At 40.5% G+C, this 14,582-nt stretch overlaps 2 protein-coding genes across 10 annotated transcripts in view; both read left to right on the top strand.

Annotated features, from left to right (window-relative positions):
• DMXL1 (Dmx like 1) overlaps positions 1-4,551 on the top strand; it is an 85,374-nt gene extending 80,823 nt beyond the window's left edge. For all 5 annotated transcript variants that reach the window (XM_055698326.1, XM_055698328.1, XM_055698325.1 and 2 more), the window contains 2 exons: positions 278-495; positions 861-4,551. In XM_055698326.1, coding sequence (XP_055554301.1) covers positions 278-495; positions 861-1,085 — 443 coding nt within the window. In that variant the 3' untranslated portion in view covers positions 1,086-4,551. The remainder of the gene's footprint in view (positions 1-277; positions 496-860) is intronic.
• Positions 4,552-5,535: 984 nt separating this feature from the next.
• The window catches only part of TNFAIP8 (TNF alpha induced protein 8), a 66,273-nt gene continuing 57,226 nt past the window's right edge, over positions 5,536-14,582 (top strand). Inside the window, exons 1-2 of one of the 5 annotated variants that reach the window (XM_055699275.1) lie at positions 5,536-5,673; positions 6,203-6,426. Coding sequence is in view for 2 of the 5 variants with exons in the window: in XM_055699279.1 (XP_055555254.1) it covers position 5,673 (1 nt within the window). In the remaining 3 variants the exon portion in view is untranslated. The other 4 variants (XM_055699277.1, XM_055699279.1, XM_055699276.1 and 1 more) reach the window with 4 other exon arrangements.

Here is a 14,582-nt window from a genome sequence, read left to right as displayed (position 1 = left end):
TTACACAGGAACAGAAAAGAAGGATATAATTTTCTTTTCATACAGACTGTAATTGCTTAATATCAGAATACTGCCACTACAGAATGTCTGATGTGAACCTGGGCTTGCATATATATGGTACTGCACTAGACTGGTTGTGGTCACTTGGATTACAGCATCAAAGCCACTGTTGCTACTGTCTTGAACCATTAGAGGCTGACAGTAAATTAAAGTTAGTACTGTGAAATTGGTGTTAGTACTGTGTGTTTTATTTAAATTGCTTTACTTTGGCTTTCAGCTTTTATCTGTCATGATAGTGGAGCAACTGTGCTTGCATATGCTCCAAAACATCAGCTGTTAATATCTGGAGGCAGAAAAGGCTTTACATGTATAATTGATCTTCGCCAAAAACAGCAGCAACAGTTACTCCAGAGTCATGATTCTCCAGTCAAAGCAATTGCTGTTGATCCTACAGAAGAGTATTTTGTCACAGGATCTGCTGAAGGCAACATAAAGGTATTAATGAGGGGGAGGGGGCAGAGATGAAGATGGTGATGATGTGTAAATTCAAAAAGAATCTTGCATAGGAATCAGATGTGTCCTATATTCCATATTTGTTCTCAGCGCTGACTTTCACATTTACTAATCTAATTATGAAATGTTAGTCTTACCTTAGTCTCTGTATATATTCCTTTATTATAGAAAATTAATATTATATAACTGTGCCATTACAGATTGCTACATATCTTTTGTTTTACAGTTAGTGTCAGAAAAATGAATGCAAAATGTAGGCCAACTTCTCCATGAGTTATTACTGGTGAGTTTTAAGATCATGGTAATTACCCTTTACAAGAGATTGATGGTTTTGATGCTTTTTCCAGGTGTGGAGTCTGTCTACATTTAATCTTCTTCACACATTCATCAATGAGCATGCTCGACAGTCTCTCTTCAGAAACATTGGGACAGGAGTTATGCAAATTGAGACAGGACCAGCAAATCACATATTTTCCTGTGGTGCTGATGGAACAGTGAAGATGAGAATCTTGCCTGATAGATTCAGCCCTTTAAATGATGTGTTAAAAAATGATGTGAAATTTATGATCTAAGATGTTTCTCAGAACAGTGTATAACATTCCCATTCTGCCAGCTCTGAAAATATTTTTTTCTTGAACTAGCCAACAAAGCAGATACACAATGATAGCTTGTGCCACAAAGATGCTTTCCACCCTCCCCCGCCTCTACGTACTACCTGGAGCTTTTAGTCCCTGATGCACTGATGCCTTAAAGATTAACAAGGTCCTTCAGATTTTGATCATTGCCTAAAATAAAAGCTATATATGACTCTGAATTACATAGTTACAATATTACTAAGATGTTGCTGAAGTGGTTTACCCTTCCTTTTGAAGTTGTTACACTCCCACCTGGAGTGTACCATCTGGGCATGGCCTCTGCCTATATTCAACACCTGGCCACCTTCTAAAAGCAGGGCTGTCCAGATGGAAACCATAGATAATGTTAGGCTTTCACTGTGGCAATCATAACTGTCTCTCTTCTCAACTTAAGTCAGTTGACAATAAAAAGGTATACCTAATGTATAAAGAATAGAATAAATTGTGTAGAAGAGAAACAAAGCCTGTATGAGTAGATACTTCTGGCCATGCAAGCATAACGAGCCACTGTCTGTCTCCATTCCTGGAATCCAGGCTGTTTACCTCTCTAACTTGCCTGATCTCCTTCCTCTGATCTAGGGTATAAGAAACTGAAGTATGTTCTGTCATTTGTCTTTTATTCTGTAGCTTGAACCACTGCCATCAGGATGGCAGGCTTACCTTTTGAAAAGAAATATATTTTTAACCCTGAACACTCCCTTTACAAAAATATGTAAATACTAATGGATATCTTCCTAGTAAGATAGTCAAGATTGTGTGAAGCTTTAGTCTTGATCAAAAAGATAGAGGAAGATACTGTTTTAGGATATGGCACTAGAATTTCTTCGAAGACTATTTATTTACCTGTCTGTAGAGGAAAAATAAAACCAAACCCCCACCTAATTTATTTGTACGTTTTTTCCAGTAAGACTTTTATTTAGCCCAAAGACACTCAGCTCATTTTTAGCACTTACATTCTTGTTTTTCTGCTTTTCCTAAGTACTTTAAAAAAGGAAAAAGCAAAAATGTTCAACAGCAAAGTACTTTCATATTGAGTCTGTGTACTGTATGTTTACATCTGGTGTAAAATGAAAGAAAAAAATTTTGAAAAGGATAGATGGAATTTTTTTTTGCCAAAATAATAATTACGTAACTTAAATGTTTGACCAAATTATTAATGCACAAAGCCTTGACATTATTTTTTTTTAGTCTGCTAAAAACTGTTTCTGTAAGTATTTTGGTTTACTTACTTGAGAGCTTGACAGAGATTTAATTTGTAAATTAGATGTGAGGTTGAATTACTTGAATGCCAGTAGTGTACTTTTTGCTAAAAGATATTTTGTGAAATATAGCACCATGATATTAACTGTAAAATAAACTTGTCAAATTAGGAACTATGGGGATAAATAAAGCATAGCAGAAATGAAGGGCTTGCAAAATGAACTTTGTAACATTCTCAGGATGCCTTTATCTTAAGAATATAAAATTGTTTAAAAAGATTTTATAAAATGTATTAAGGTCATTTTAAATGTATGTTTTGCAAGTTGCAGTGCAAACACTATGAAGGTTTTCGTGCACATAACCTGAACTTACAATTTGTGCAATAAAAAGAATGTGAATATTTTGCCATGAAGAAACATGTGACAGCATTTCAAACTGGTACAGCTGTTCAGTGATTCAATTTTAATTTCTTCCACAACACTTAATTGAAATCAAAATTGATATCAAAACAGTTTAAGTACAGTGATGGACCAGAAAAGTGACTAACTAAAAGTGACACCACCTTACAAAACACACTTGCCCGATGCGTATGTTATATCTGTTCAGTGGCTGAGTTTCTAATATTCCTTATTCTTTTGAAAGAAGGAAAATGATCAAATTGACAGTAGCACACTCCTGGAGAATCAACTAAAACCCTGACTTTGTAGCTGCTTATATACACGCATTAGTTTTATGTACCAACTGAACTAACAAAGTTACATTCAGAAAAGGAAAATGTGCAAAAGTCATGGCAATGTTATATAATGATGTCCTTGATGTTTTGTCCTTAAATATTTATCTCTCATTAGCTTTAATATTTCAAGCTCAGTTTATTGTACTGGCAATCACAACTGTGAACTCAGCAGATTTTGTATGTAATTTGCCAAGACATACACTGTTGTCTTTTTTCAGAGTAGAGCTGCACTATGAATAATCCTGGCAAACTTACGCTTATACCAGAAAAGTACTGACTGTGAGCAGACATTTTCAATAATGTTTATAGTTACCGTAAGCTACTCTCAAAACTAAATTATGTAAAATCACCATGTATTTGCCACACCTTCATAATCTTCCCAATAAATCCTGCAGAAACTCAACCTTCTAGAATTCCATGTTGCTGCTACTTCATTTGCAAATCAGTTGTTTGCTTCTATAATACTGTTTGTTGATGTTTAACAATTATTGTAAGTCAAATTATTGGTAGTTTTCTTGTAATGATGGAATCAAAATACATTAACTTTCTGTTGTATCTGAAACTTCTAAAGGGACATTCTCAACTTTGAAACTAGTCATTGGGAAAGAACTGAACTCAAAACTCTTCCAGCTGTTGCCCTTAACAACTACCACTGACTTTTGTCCTGCAGCAATTAATGCTTTCTCCCTGTTGCTACTCAAGTTACTCAAACAGAAGGGTAATAGTGGCTACCCAGGGTTCTGTGCTTGAAGCAGCCATGTGCACAAATTGAACTTAAAATTTGCATTTACCAGTGCTTAACCAACAATAATTTCATGTCCAGGTGAAATAGCTTGTAGTTGATAATGTCCCTTTTAAATACCACAGACTAGCAGTTGTGACTTGTGTTTGTCTATGCAGCAATACATAATGCAATCAGAGTGTGTCATTCTTGTGTTGCTAATTGATTCAGTTACCTCGAACTGATAGGCAATCTAAGTTCTTTACTATTACTTTAGTAACTTGTGATCACGAGTTAAGACTCTGGCCATCTGGGTACTTAAACTGGCTTGTTGTGTGACTTTTACCAGAAAATTCTCAGCTGACAGCTGATGTTGCAGGATGTTTATGGAGAAAGATGGAGAGTGAACTAGATGCAGGTTTTGTACCATGCTGCTGTGGCACAAGGTGAGCTTGTGAGTGTCCTACTGCATTTTAGGAACCTTGCTACCAGTTACAGGAAATGAACTGTTGAGCTATCCTACTTAGGTACCCACTCCCTTCCTCTTAAGAGCACCCAGTGTTAGGTTAGTTGCAATAGGTATGAAAAAGTAACAGTGATTAAAAGGAAATAAGCTTGGAGATGGTATATTCACCAAGGTGATTTTTTGAAATGTTTATTTTTACTAAAAATAGCAAAACCACCTCTAATGGCAGGTTCAGCACACTGATCAAACTTCTTTCTATAAAATAAAGATACTGATTTACCAAGCTTCTTGGTGTTTCTTATTCCTCCCCATTTCTAGCTCTAAAATCTGGATGGTTTTGATCTTTCTCCTTTCATGTCTTACACCCCTCAGTCGTCCCCGTGCCGCCCCCCCCCCCCCCCCCTTCCTTCTTCATGCCTTCATTTTTCCTTGTATTAGCTTTCCAGTGGGGGGTGGGGGGTGTTTTTTGTCTGAGGGGTTCTGGGTGGGGTTGAGGTTTGTTTGTTTTGCCCGCCCCCCCCAGTGCAGAAGTGTCAGTTGTAATCAGTTCCAAGCCATTTCCCAGTGGGATGGAGCTGATGGTGCTTTTAGTCATTTTCTTCCACAACTAACTTTTTTAACCCTTTTTCTGTTTCATGTAAAATTGAAAGCCTGTGAAGATCTTAGGGAGCTTCACCTCCCTACTTTTCTCACCTCTAGAAGAGAGATGAAGATGAGTGCCCAAACTTTAGTCGTACAGGAGGCAGCTTAGCTGCTGCCAGAATTAAAAATAGCTCAGCGTGCAGCTCAGTAGAACGAAAGAACGGGTTGGTTTGGGGATTGTCCTTGCAATATTTGTAGCTCTTTCTTGGGCAGCAAGGCAAGAAGCAAAGAAAACTGTACCCCAGAGTCAGGCACTGGGACGGTGCTGCCCTTCGCAGGCGTGTGTACCCCCCCGAAGCTTTCCCCGGCCTGTGCCCTGCAGCAGGGCAGCCTCGCTGCCGCCGCATGCCCGCCGCGACGGGCCGCTCGCCCAGGTGCGGGGCGGCGGCAGTTCGAGTGGGGCTGAGGGCCGGGGGGCTGCCCGGCCTTCCCGAGCCCGCCGCGGGGGGCTGCCCGGCCTATCGCCGGCCCGCCGCAGGGGGCTGCCCGGCCTTCCCCCGCCGCGGGGGGCTGCCCGGCCTTCCCGAGCCCGCCGCGGGGGGCTGCCCGGCCGTCCCCCGCCGCGGGGCTAGCGGCGGCGCCGGGCCGCGGAGGGTAGAGCCGCCCCTGTCCCGCCCGCCAAGGCCGCGCCCCGCCCCGCGGCGCGGGGAGCCGGGGTTGCCTCTGCCGCGCCCGCACCGCCCCGGCAGTGCCGCTCCCGCCGCCGCCGCCGCCGCCGCCAGCCCTGAGGAGGCGCCGCCGTCCCCGTCCCGTGCGCACACAAGTAAGTGCCCGCGCTCCGCGCCGCGGGGTCCCGCTCCCGCCGCACCGGGCGGGCCCTGCCCCTGCGCGCCGCCGGCGGGAGCGGGCAGCAGCCTTGCCCGCGGGAAAGGCGGGCCCGCGCCCGGCAGGGCGGGTAAGGCCTGGCCGCCCGGCGGCGCCCTGGCATCCTCCCCGCTGAGGGGGCGGCCGCGGGGGTCCGGCTGCCCGGCGGCTGCAGGTGCCCCTGGAGGGCAGAGTTGGGCTCCCGGTGCCGTCCCGGAGTTACTTCAGCGAGGGGGGCGAGCTGGGGCGGCCGGGGCGGGACTCGGGCAGCTCCCGCGGGGCCGGGGCAGGGGCCGGTGGCTGCCGCTCTCCTGCCCCGGCGGCGGCCGGCGCCGCGGAGCCCCGGAACCGGTGCGAGGCAGCTCCCCGTGGGAGCGGCCCCGGAGCGCTCGGCATGGAGCGCCGAGCAGAGCTGCGCTCGGTGAGAGCGGTACGCGTGCCTCTGCTCGGAGAGGCGCAGCGCCGGCCCCTGACGCCCGTCCCGGCAGCGGGGCAGCTTTCTCCTTTTTTCAGAGATACCCCTGCTTTCGCCCGGACCGAGCCGTCGCCCCCGTCAGGGTGTGCTGGGGCACACACGGAACAGATCTGCGGCTCTTGAGCAAAGGCGACAAGTGTGGTCACCGAGCCGAGCTCTGCGTGCTGCTGGTAAAAGGCAAACTTTCCTGAGATACGCGAGGCTGCTTCTGAAAGACTACCAGCGAAAATTCTGCTAGTAAGATCAGTTTGTGTCTTATTTACATCTAATTAAATAAGAAGGATCATAGTTCGTTGATTTAGATTTAATTAGGTTTTTTTCAAAAAAAAAAAAGCTTTTTGCTTTTAGAAGACTGGTTGGTCAAACTTTACGTGCTGAAGGTCTATGTGTCTCTAGGGGTGCACGTTTGCCATCTTACTTTATCACACATATGGATTGGTAAAGCAAAGTGCAGTCCAAACGGTGTGTTGCTCTGCACGTGCCTTGTTTCAGTTACACTCCTTTGCAAATTATTTCCTGTAACCGACTAGCAAAACTACTCCTGTTACAAACTGCCCAGTCAAAACTGCTCCAAGCAGTGGTATGCACCAGGTGAGGAGCTGTTAGTTACACTCACTGGCTGGGTTGACTGCTGCCAGCTCTGCTTATCTCTTCTCAGCTCTAAATAAGAATTTGCTTTGAAAGCGTGGTGATAGCAGAGCCAAGCACTTGCAGCCTTTGGGGTAGCAGATGAGCCTTCCAGGTACCACAAACCACAGGTCTGGTCTGAACCTAATCACTTGTGGGCATCACTGTGAGATCCAGCGTTACCATTCTTTACTGGCAGACCCAAGGTGGGTATGGCAGGGGCAGCACAGGTCATGCTGTGCCATGTCTATAAAGGAGTCCCTGATCTCCTGATCCTGCACATCGTTGCTGTTCTGTGGTAAGCACATTAGGTTAGACAGATGTTGTTTAAAAACATAGGAAAATACATTGATGCTCTGTATTGCTTATAACGCTTCCGTTTAATGGCTTTCGGTGGGAATCTTTGTTTGTGGTAGCTTTTGATTATTATTTCTACCTCACAGTGATTAATGAGCATTTTGGTAAACTTTGTAGACCCTGGAAGTCTGAGCTTTTAAAACCTGAAACAAGGCTGAATGCCTTCCCTTCCTCATCATGCTACTTATATTGTTGATAGGCATGAATAGTGCAAAAATGTAACGTCATGAGTTTGCAGGCCTCAGGGTTTTAAATAGTGACCTGAAGTTGCACCAGGGGATATTTATATTGGGTATTAGGAAAAAAAATCTTCACTGAAGGGGTTTGAGCACTGGAACAGGCTGCCCAGGCAAGCGGTAGAGTCACCACCCCTGGAGTTATTTAAAAGACATGTAAGCGTGGCACTTAAGGACATTGTAGTGGTGGGCTTGGAAGCGCTAGGTGAATGGTGGAACTCGGTGAACTTAAAGGTCTTCTCCAAATTAATCAAATAATGTACTGAATGTTATATGTATGGGTACCTTTGCCTTATTTAAACAGTGATAATGAGGAGGGGAAAAAAACCCCAACCATCCTGTAGGGAATCAGCTTCTCAAGTATTAGGCTAAGAAGGTGTTTGGATGTTCCTCACTACTTCTTTCCAAAAGGCTTATTTTCTAAGAGGTGGGAATCATCTACTATCTCTCAAATAAACTGCATAAAATTTTGCTGAGGCTATAAACAGGAACTGGTAGGGGATAAAAATCCAGAGAGTGAGACTTTTGCAGGGGAAGGAGGTCTGAGACCTTTACTTGGAAGACAAAATTTGTTGAACTCGGTACGTGCTTAGGAGCAGGAGGAAGTGACTAAGATGGTCTAGTGCATTTACATGCCTATTTTTATTTAACATGGAAGCAAATTTAATGTGGAATCTTATCAGAAGAAAAGTTGTGGCACAAATCTTTGTAGGAGGATGGAACACTGAGGCTTGCTGTAGACGTTACTTGCTGTTTGCCCTGACAACAGGAAGCTGCTCATTTCCGTTAAATAGTAACAAGCCTAATCTGACTAAACCTAGATTTCAGTGTACTTTGTGGCTTAATTGGCCTATTTTGAGTTTTCTTTAAATACTTGCTACTAGGTAAATAATAATTGCTGCTTGAAATGGCTGAGGAAATAATCGAATGGTTGAGAAATCTTAACGTTGGTCAACTTATTTCAGCATGTGAAGTCCTCCAAGTGATGGACAGTAAAATGCCTAGTAATCTTTAAAGCATATAATGCATCCCTACAGAGGTTTTTGTACAAATAAAAAAAATACTCAATAACAGAATATGGTATGTAAACATTAGCTGGTTCAAGAGAAGTTACATCTTTATGATGATTTTTCTTCCAGATTGCAGATGTTCCCTCTTGCGTTTACCTCTCAGTAGAGGTTTTGGCCTACAATTTCGCTTTAGTTGTTCTATTAATTCTCATACATGAACAGTAAAAAGATAAAAAGGGAAAAAAGTTACCAAGTTATATTTGTCAATATTTTAACATTGGATATATCTACTTGAATTGTCTGCCTAATCTAAATGGTTCATACTATGTTTTCCATAGTTTTTACTATATTGATTGCCTTCTAGCAGCTTTGACTACTCTCTGGGTAAATTGGGTTTATAGCTTCTTACCCCACTGAGATATAATACAAAGCATTTGGATTGTACTTTGCTTCGTTTCTGTCTTCATCACCACCACCACCTTCCCCCAGCCTTTGTAGGTATTTCTTGCTATTTCTTGTATTTTCCCACCATTAGGCAAATTGTTCAAGTTACTTTCATCTTCCCCCACTGACAAATTTCTTATGCTTTAAGTTAGGTTTTGTGGATCCGATTTGTCTGATGAACAAAACTAAATTTAACTGAAAATGAAGTATATAGGAAGAATTTTCTCACAGGGGAAGTACAGTGTGTCTACAATATATCCTGAACAGTGAAAAGACATATTCCAGTGATATGTATCTCAATTTAACAAATTCTAGTGCTTTTGTCTTTTGTATGAGGTATTGACACACAGAATGTGGTGCTACAAGAGTTGATGATTTAATGGGAAAGTAACTTAGGGACTTTTTAGAGTTGGGGGGGGGGGGCTTGTGTCTATATACTCACAGGCATGAGCAGCTGTGTTGTGTATCTGATCTGTAATAGAAATGTTTGCAGCATTTTTCAACTGTGATGTAGCAGGAAATCCTCTTTATTTGAGACTGGCCTTATAATCAAAGAAAGTAAGTATGGCTTGAAATTAGTTATGGGTTATTTTTTTCCCATATGCCTCCAGCATCTCCAGATCATAAGACCCAGAATAAATGTTATTTGTGGTCAAGTAGAAGTTAAGATGGCATTTGATCAGTTAAGCAAGCAAGCAAGAAGTTTTACTTTGCATTTTTACACTCTCTTTCTCATGTAATGCTTTGCTTAAACAAGAATTTCCCTTTTTAACTTGAAGATAGGCTGACCTCACCCCCACTGAGAAGTGTGAACTCTGTGCCCTGAGACTGAGGTATGTAATTTGCAGACTAGTGGCACATGCCTGTTTCATTAGTGTCTCTAACAAGTCTCTAAGTAGGGGAATAGCACAGAATACATGATTTAAATTAGAAGCTGATTATCCTGTGCTTCAGGTGCTGTTTTCTGAACCGGTCGTTGCTGCTGTCGCTTGCAGCCAAAACATCAATTCTTTCTTTTTCTTTTCTTTCACTGTGGTGCTTCCTGGGATCTCTGCAGCAGCCCTGAATACAGTAAAGCAGGTGTGTGAGTCTGAGTATCAATCAAAACACATACCCTTTAAACAATGCAAGTTAAAGCTAATCCTTAATTTCAATTCTGTTTTTATTTAGAAACCCAGATGCTGAAAAGTAAGTGTCTTAGGTCTTGAGAAAACTTTACAGGAATTTTGCATGCCTTTTAAGTGACAGTTAGCTGTCATTGGTAAGTTAATAAGATCTATGTTGGAGGATTAAGTCCAGAAGATATCAGTACCAAAATCTGCATTTCTTTCAATGCTTCTCATTAACTAGAAGTGTATCTCCTAATAGGTGAGGTTTAGTATTAAATATGCCTGGCTTAATCCAAGGTCTCATTTTTCTCCAGAAATAGGGTTGGGTATTTTTAAATGTCTAGTTTTGAAGTTCAGTGTATGTTACAGGATCAACAGAACAAGACATGTTAAAACACGGCATTTTTTCCCAATTTATAGAATAATGCAGTAGTGTTATCCTGTGGAAGTCAGGCTAGATGCAGTCATTGGTGGTGGTAGTTTCTTGGATACATGTCTGACCATGAGTGATAGTTGTTAAATCATCTGGAGGAGGTGTGCGTGAGCAGTGGGCTGGGCTCTCTGCATCCACAGCAGAGTACGTGTCCTGTTTCGTGTCTGTGTCTGGAGGCCCCAGGATTCAGAATGAATTGGTGGAAATGATGTTTGCCTTATGAGTTTGATATTTATTACCTGGGTCAATAGCAAGGTGTTTATTGTGTGGTGTGCTTAAGCCTTCCTCAACTAATGGCTTATTTTTTGCTTTAGTGTCGCAGCTTTATGGGAGCATGTCTGAATACTGTGCCTTTGCTAAGGAGCTGGTCTTCAGAGATATTCAGGAAATGTAAGAGCCCAGCAAACTGTTTTAAACAAAAGTGGCTGGTGTTCAATAGTTGAAGACTTCACATGCTTACTTTCTTTTAGTGTCTTCATCTGATATTTATAAACTAACTTTCTGCTAATCAAATATTTCTATAAAGGCAATATAATTTTTCCTGTTTGGTGTTTTGTCAGCAAAAGTTACTGGGGCTTACATAAATATATTCAGGATTGGTTGTCCTAAATAGCTAAACTGATGAAAAACCCCATAACTCTAGTCGATGTTCCTCCACTGGGTAGCAAATATGTGTATAAGGGTAGAATATATTAAACTGTAAGGTACTGACAATAGGGAAAATAAGGTCTAAACTGAGAAAGCATACCTGCATGTGGTTATCTTCAAACACGTTTGTCTCTTGAGCTTTGAAGTTAAATACCTAATTTGTGAAGGAAGTAAAAACCCTCTAGTTACCAGTAACTGATTTTCGAGCCCTTTATCTTCTCCAGCATACATACTACACACAGATAACATAATAAAATAGGCTGTCTTGAAAGGCATTTTAAGTAATAAGTGGTCCAGGAAGGCAAAGAAAATCTTTCATCTGATATGGAAAATGTATGTTCAATAAAAGGAGATAATAATTTTGTTCAAAGACATTCCAAAGTGGAGTTTATTAAAAAAAAAAAAAAATGCTACCACATTTCAGTGATGGATTAGGAAATATGATTTCTGTAACCATTCTTGATTCTCCGTGAAGATTAATTTCTCTTTAGTTTCTAGCTGAAGTAAGTTGTTTTGGACCCAGTTCCCATACAGCAGTGCTGGCCACTTCCGACTTGATGGGGTCATACTGAGCTATCAGAAGTATGTTGGCATTACTGCAGAATATTATACTTGCTTGAAGAACTTCTTACCTACAAGTACAGCAGAAGTTCTGGAAGTTAATGTGGAAATCCTGAAAGGAAAAATATGAAAATGTAGATTTCAGGTGATGAGGAACGTTCTCTGTTAGAAGTCTGTTGGGTGGGGTGTGATAGCTAGCACTCCGGGCATAAATATATTGTTTCTGTCACTCAGTCCTAAAAGAAACAAAACCTTAATTTCTGTCTTTCACCAGTTCTGTGGGAATCTCAAGAATCTCAGGTCACTGGTGTCACTAATATTGGGGTGGTGGTGTGTGTTTATAAAATAATCTGTACTGTTTTCTTATGGACATGGACATAGAAAATACCGATCTTTATATTGGAAGTTGGCCACTAAAAGAGAAAAGATTTGTCTGGGCTCATGGAACTGCTGTGCAGTTCTGATTTCAAAACATGTGTTACACAGCAGATCCTTTTTATCCATAAATGGTCCACTGTATAGCAGAAGGCCTTATCCCTGCTGGACATAAATAGTGAAATGCTCCTAACGTATGATTCAACTTTTTTGCTACAGTGTCCGAAGTAAATAACTGTGTCTCGACTTACTGAAAGCATTCTAGTGTTACTGTTATAAAATAGTTACGAAAGGGGTTTTTGTGCTGCTTTGCTCTGAGGAATGAAGAGGAAGTTGCTGCTCTATTAATTACTATTAATAAAGCATCACAGTTCTATATGAAGCAGTCAGGTTTTAGAGCTTTCTTGGTATATTATGGTTAACTAATATGAAATAAGTTGCAAAACCATGCCACCATTTTTTGCAAAACATTTTGTAGATTTTTTTGATTATTTAGATACTGTGGTTTCAAAATGTGGAGAAATACTAGTTGGTACTGGAAGGTACCTGTGACTTTTTGACTCATCTTCTGCAGGAGGTACTCCAAGTGGTATGTATAGGCATAAAAAACATAGGCAAAGTAAGTCTAATTATACAGCCAGTAATTAAGCCCCAACTCTTGAGCCAATTTTGAGTATTCACAATTAGATATGTGGTTTTTTATGCTATCCTGCTACCTTCTGGTAGAAGTAGAAGAGTATTTGTTTTGTCTGTTTGCTTAGCCTATTTTCTTTTGTGTTTTAAAGTAATTTTCAAGTACAGCGGAGGAAGCTTTGCCCACCTTCAGCTCATTCCACGTCCTTCTTCCTCAATTGGGAATACAAACTCTGCATTTTATCAGCTGCTTTTCAGCTGAATTTTGTATTTCATGTTTCTTTACAAAGTGAAACAAAAATCATCAAAAATTGTTCAGCAAATACATTTTAAAAAATTTCCAGCTCATCTTCATGTATTATAGTTAATAAATGTTGATACTAAGATTTTATCTAATCCTGCTGTGTATAGTACTGTCTTTTATGACTACTAACAGCAGAATTGTTTGGGTTTTTTTGGGTTTGTTTTTTGGTTGGGTTTTTTTGTGGGTTTTTTGTTTTGTTTTGTTTTTTAATTTTGCTTCTGAGGATACTTTACCAACCTACTTAGAGCTTTATGTCCTTGATATATTTTAGTTGTCAAGTTTATGTTGAGGAAAATAATTTGCTGCTGTTGGGCCTTCAACCTGTAGTGTTTGGGATTCCAGACATAAAACCTGTCCTTCAACTAGTGTAGACTTGGTCTTACTTACAGTATTGCTAGCACTTCTAGCTCTGTTATCTTTCTGGCATGATTGGAATGATGTTGTAAACACCTAGGGGGGTTTAGTGGCATGTGGAACTTCATTACGCTTTTTATGAAATAAAAAATTAGAAGCCTTGTGTGTAAGATACAGAGAAGAACAGAAGAATGTCAGTAGACGGTAGAGCAAGAGTGACAAAGCTGAGCTTATTTTAGGAGCCTTGAAGTTTGCTTAGCTGCCCAAAACTTTGCAAGTCAAGTTAGAAGAAAACAGATTAGAACCTGTATTTTTAGCTGTTTAATTATGGCTATTATTACAGTCAAATATGGAATAATACAGCTCAAGGACTTCTTATTGTGCTGTTCTTGAAATTTTTGTATAACAAAAATCATCACAGCATTTTTGTGTAACAATCAGGAAGTTGTGTTGTTTTATTTTGTTACCTTCGTAATGCAAACTGACTCTCTTGCATTTGAGCTACAGGACAGATCTACGTTGGTGGGATACTGGTTTAATACTTCTTATCCCCCCCCCCCCCCAACTTTTAAGTTAATAAAATCAATTATATAAAATACATGAGGTTCATTTGTAGGGATATCTCCTGCTGAAGTCTCAAGTGGATTCAGAATGAGTGTAGCAAAGTTTTTCTGAACATCTATCTGTGCTTTCCAGTGGTTTCAGAATAACTTAAACACACTGAAGGGAAGCTAATTGGTTTTTCTCTGTTTGACTACAGTTTTCTTTTCTTGTAACACCCAGTAGTATTCAGTGTTAATAATAATGTGGATAAATGGCAGAATGATTTAGCTTCCTGTCTGATGAAATAATGAAATAAGATAATACAGATCTGTTACTATAACCTGTATAGTGGAAATCTTGATACTTTTTTTTTTTTTTTTTTTAAGCTGCCAGCCCTTTTTTTTCCCAGGAGGTTGACAACATATTGATAGGTGGAAGTGTTTCTCATTTGAAGATGTCATTCTAGAAATGGTTTATACAATACTTCTGTATTTCCATGAATTTCCTATCAAGTTCTTATCTGCTACTCTGTGTGAATTCAATAGATTATTTCCAAGCACATCCACTTAATTTGTTATCCATTAAAATGTTTGTTCTAGTTTTTTGGTGTATTAGATTAGCCTCGTGCTGAAGAAAAAAAAAATCTGCAAATCCATTTTTGCTTGGAGCTCCTGAAAACATTAAAAGTTACATGTAGCATTGAATAATAGCAGAAATGTGATTAACCACTGAATTGTAGAGAAATTTGTGTAATCTAAG

The sequence above is a fragment of the Falco cherrug genome, chromosome Z (genome assembly GCF_023634085.1).
Source record: "Falco cherrug isolate bFalChe1 chromosome Z, bFalChe1.pri, whole genome shotgun sequence".
NCBI classification, from domain to species: Eukaryota; Metazoa; Chordata; class Aves; order Falconiformes; family Falconidae; genus Falco; species Falco cherrug.
This window is presented reverse-complemented; position numbering and strand designations above follow the sequence as displayed.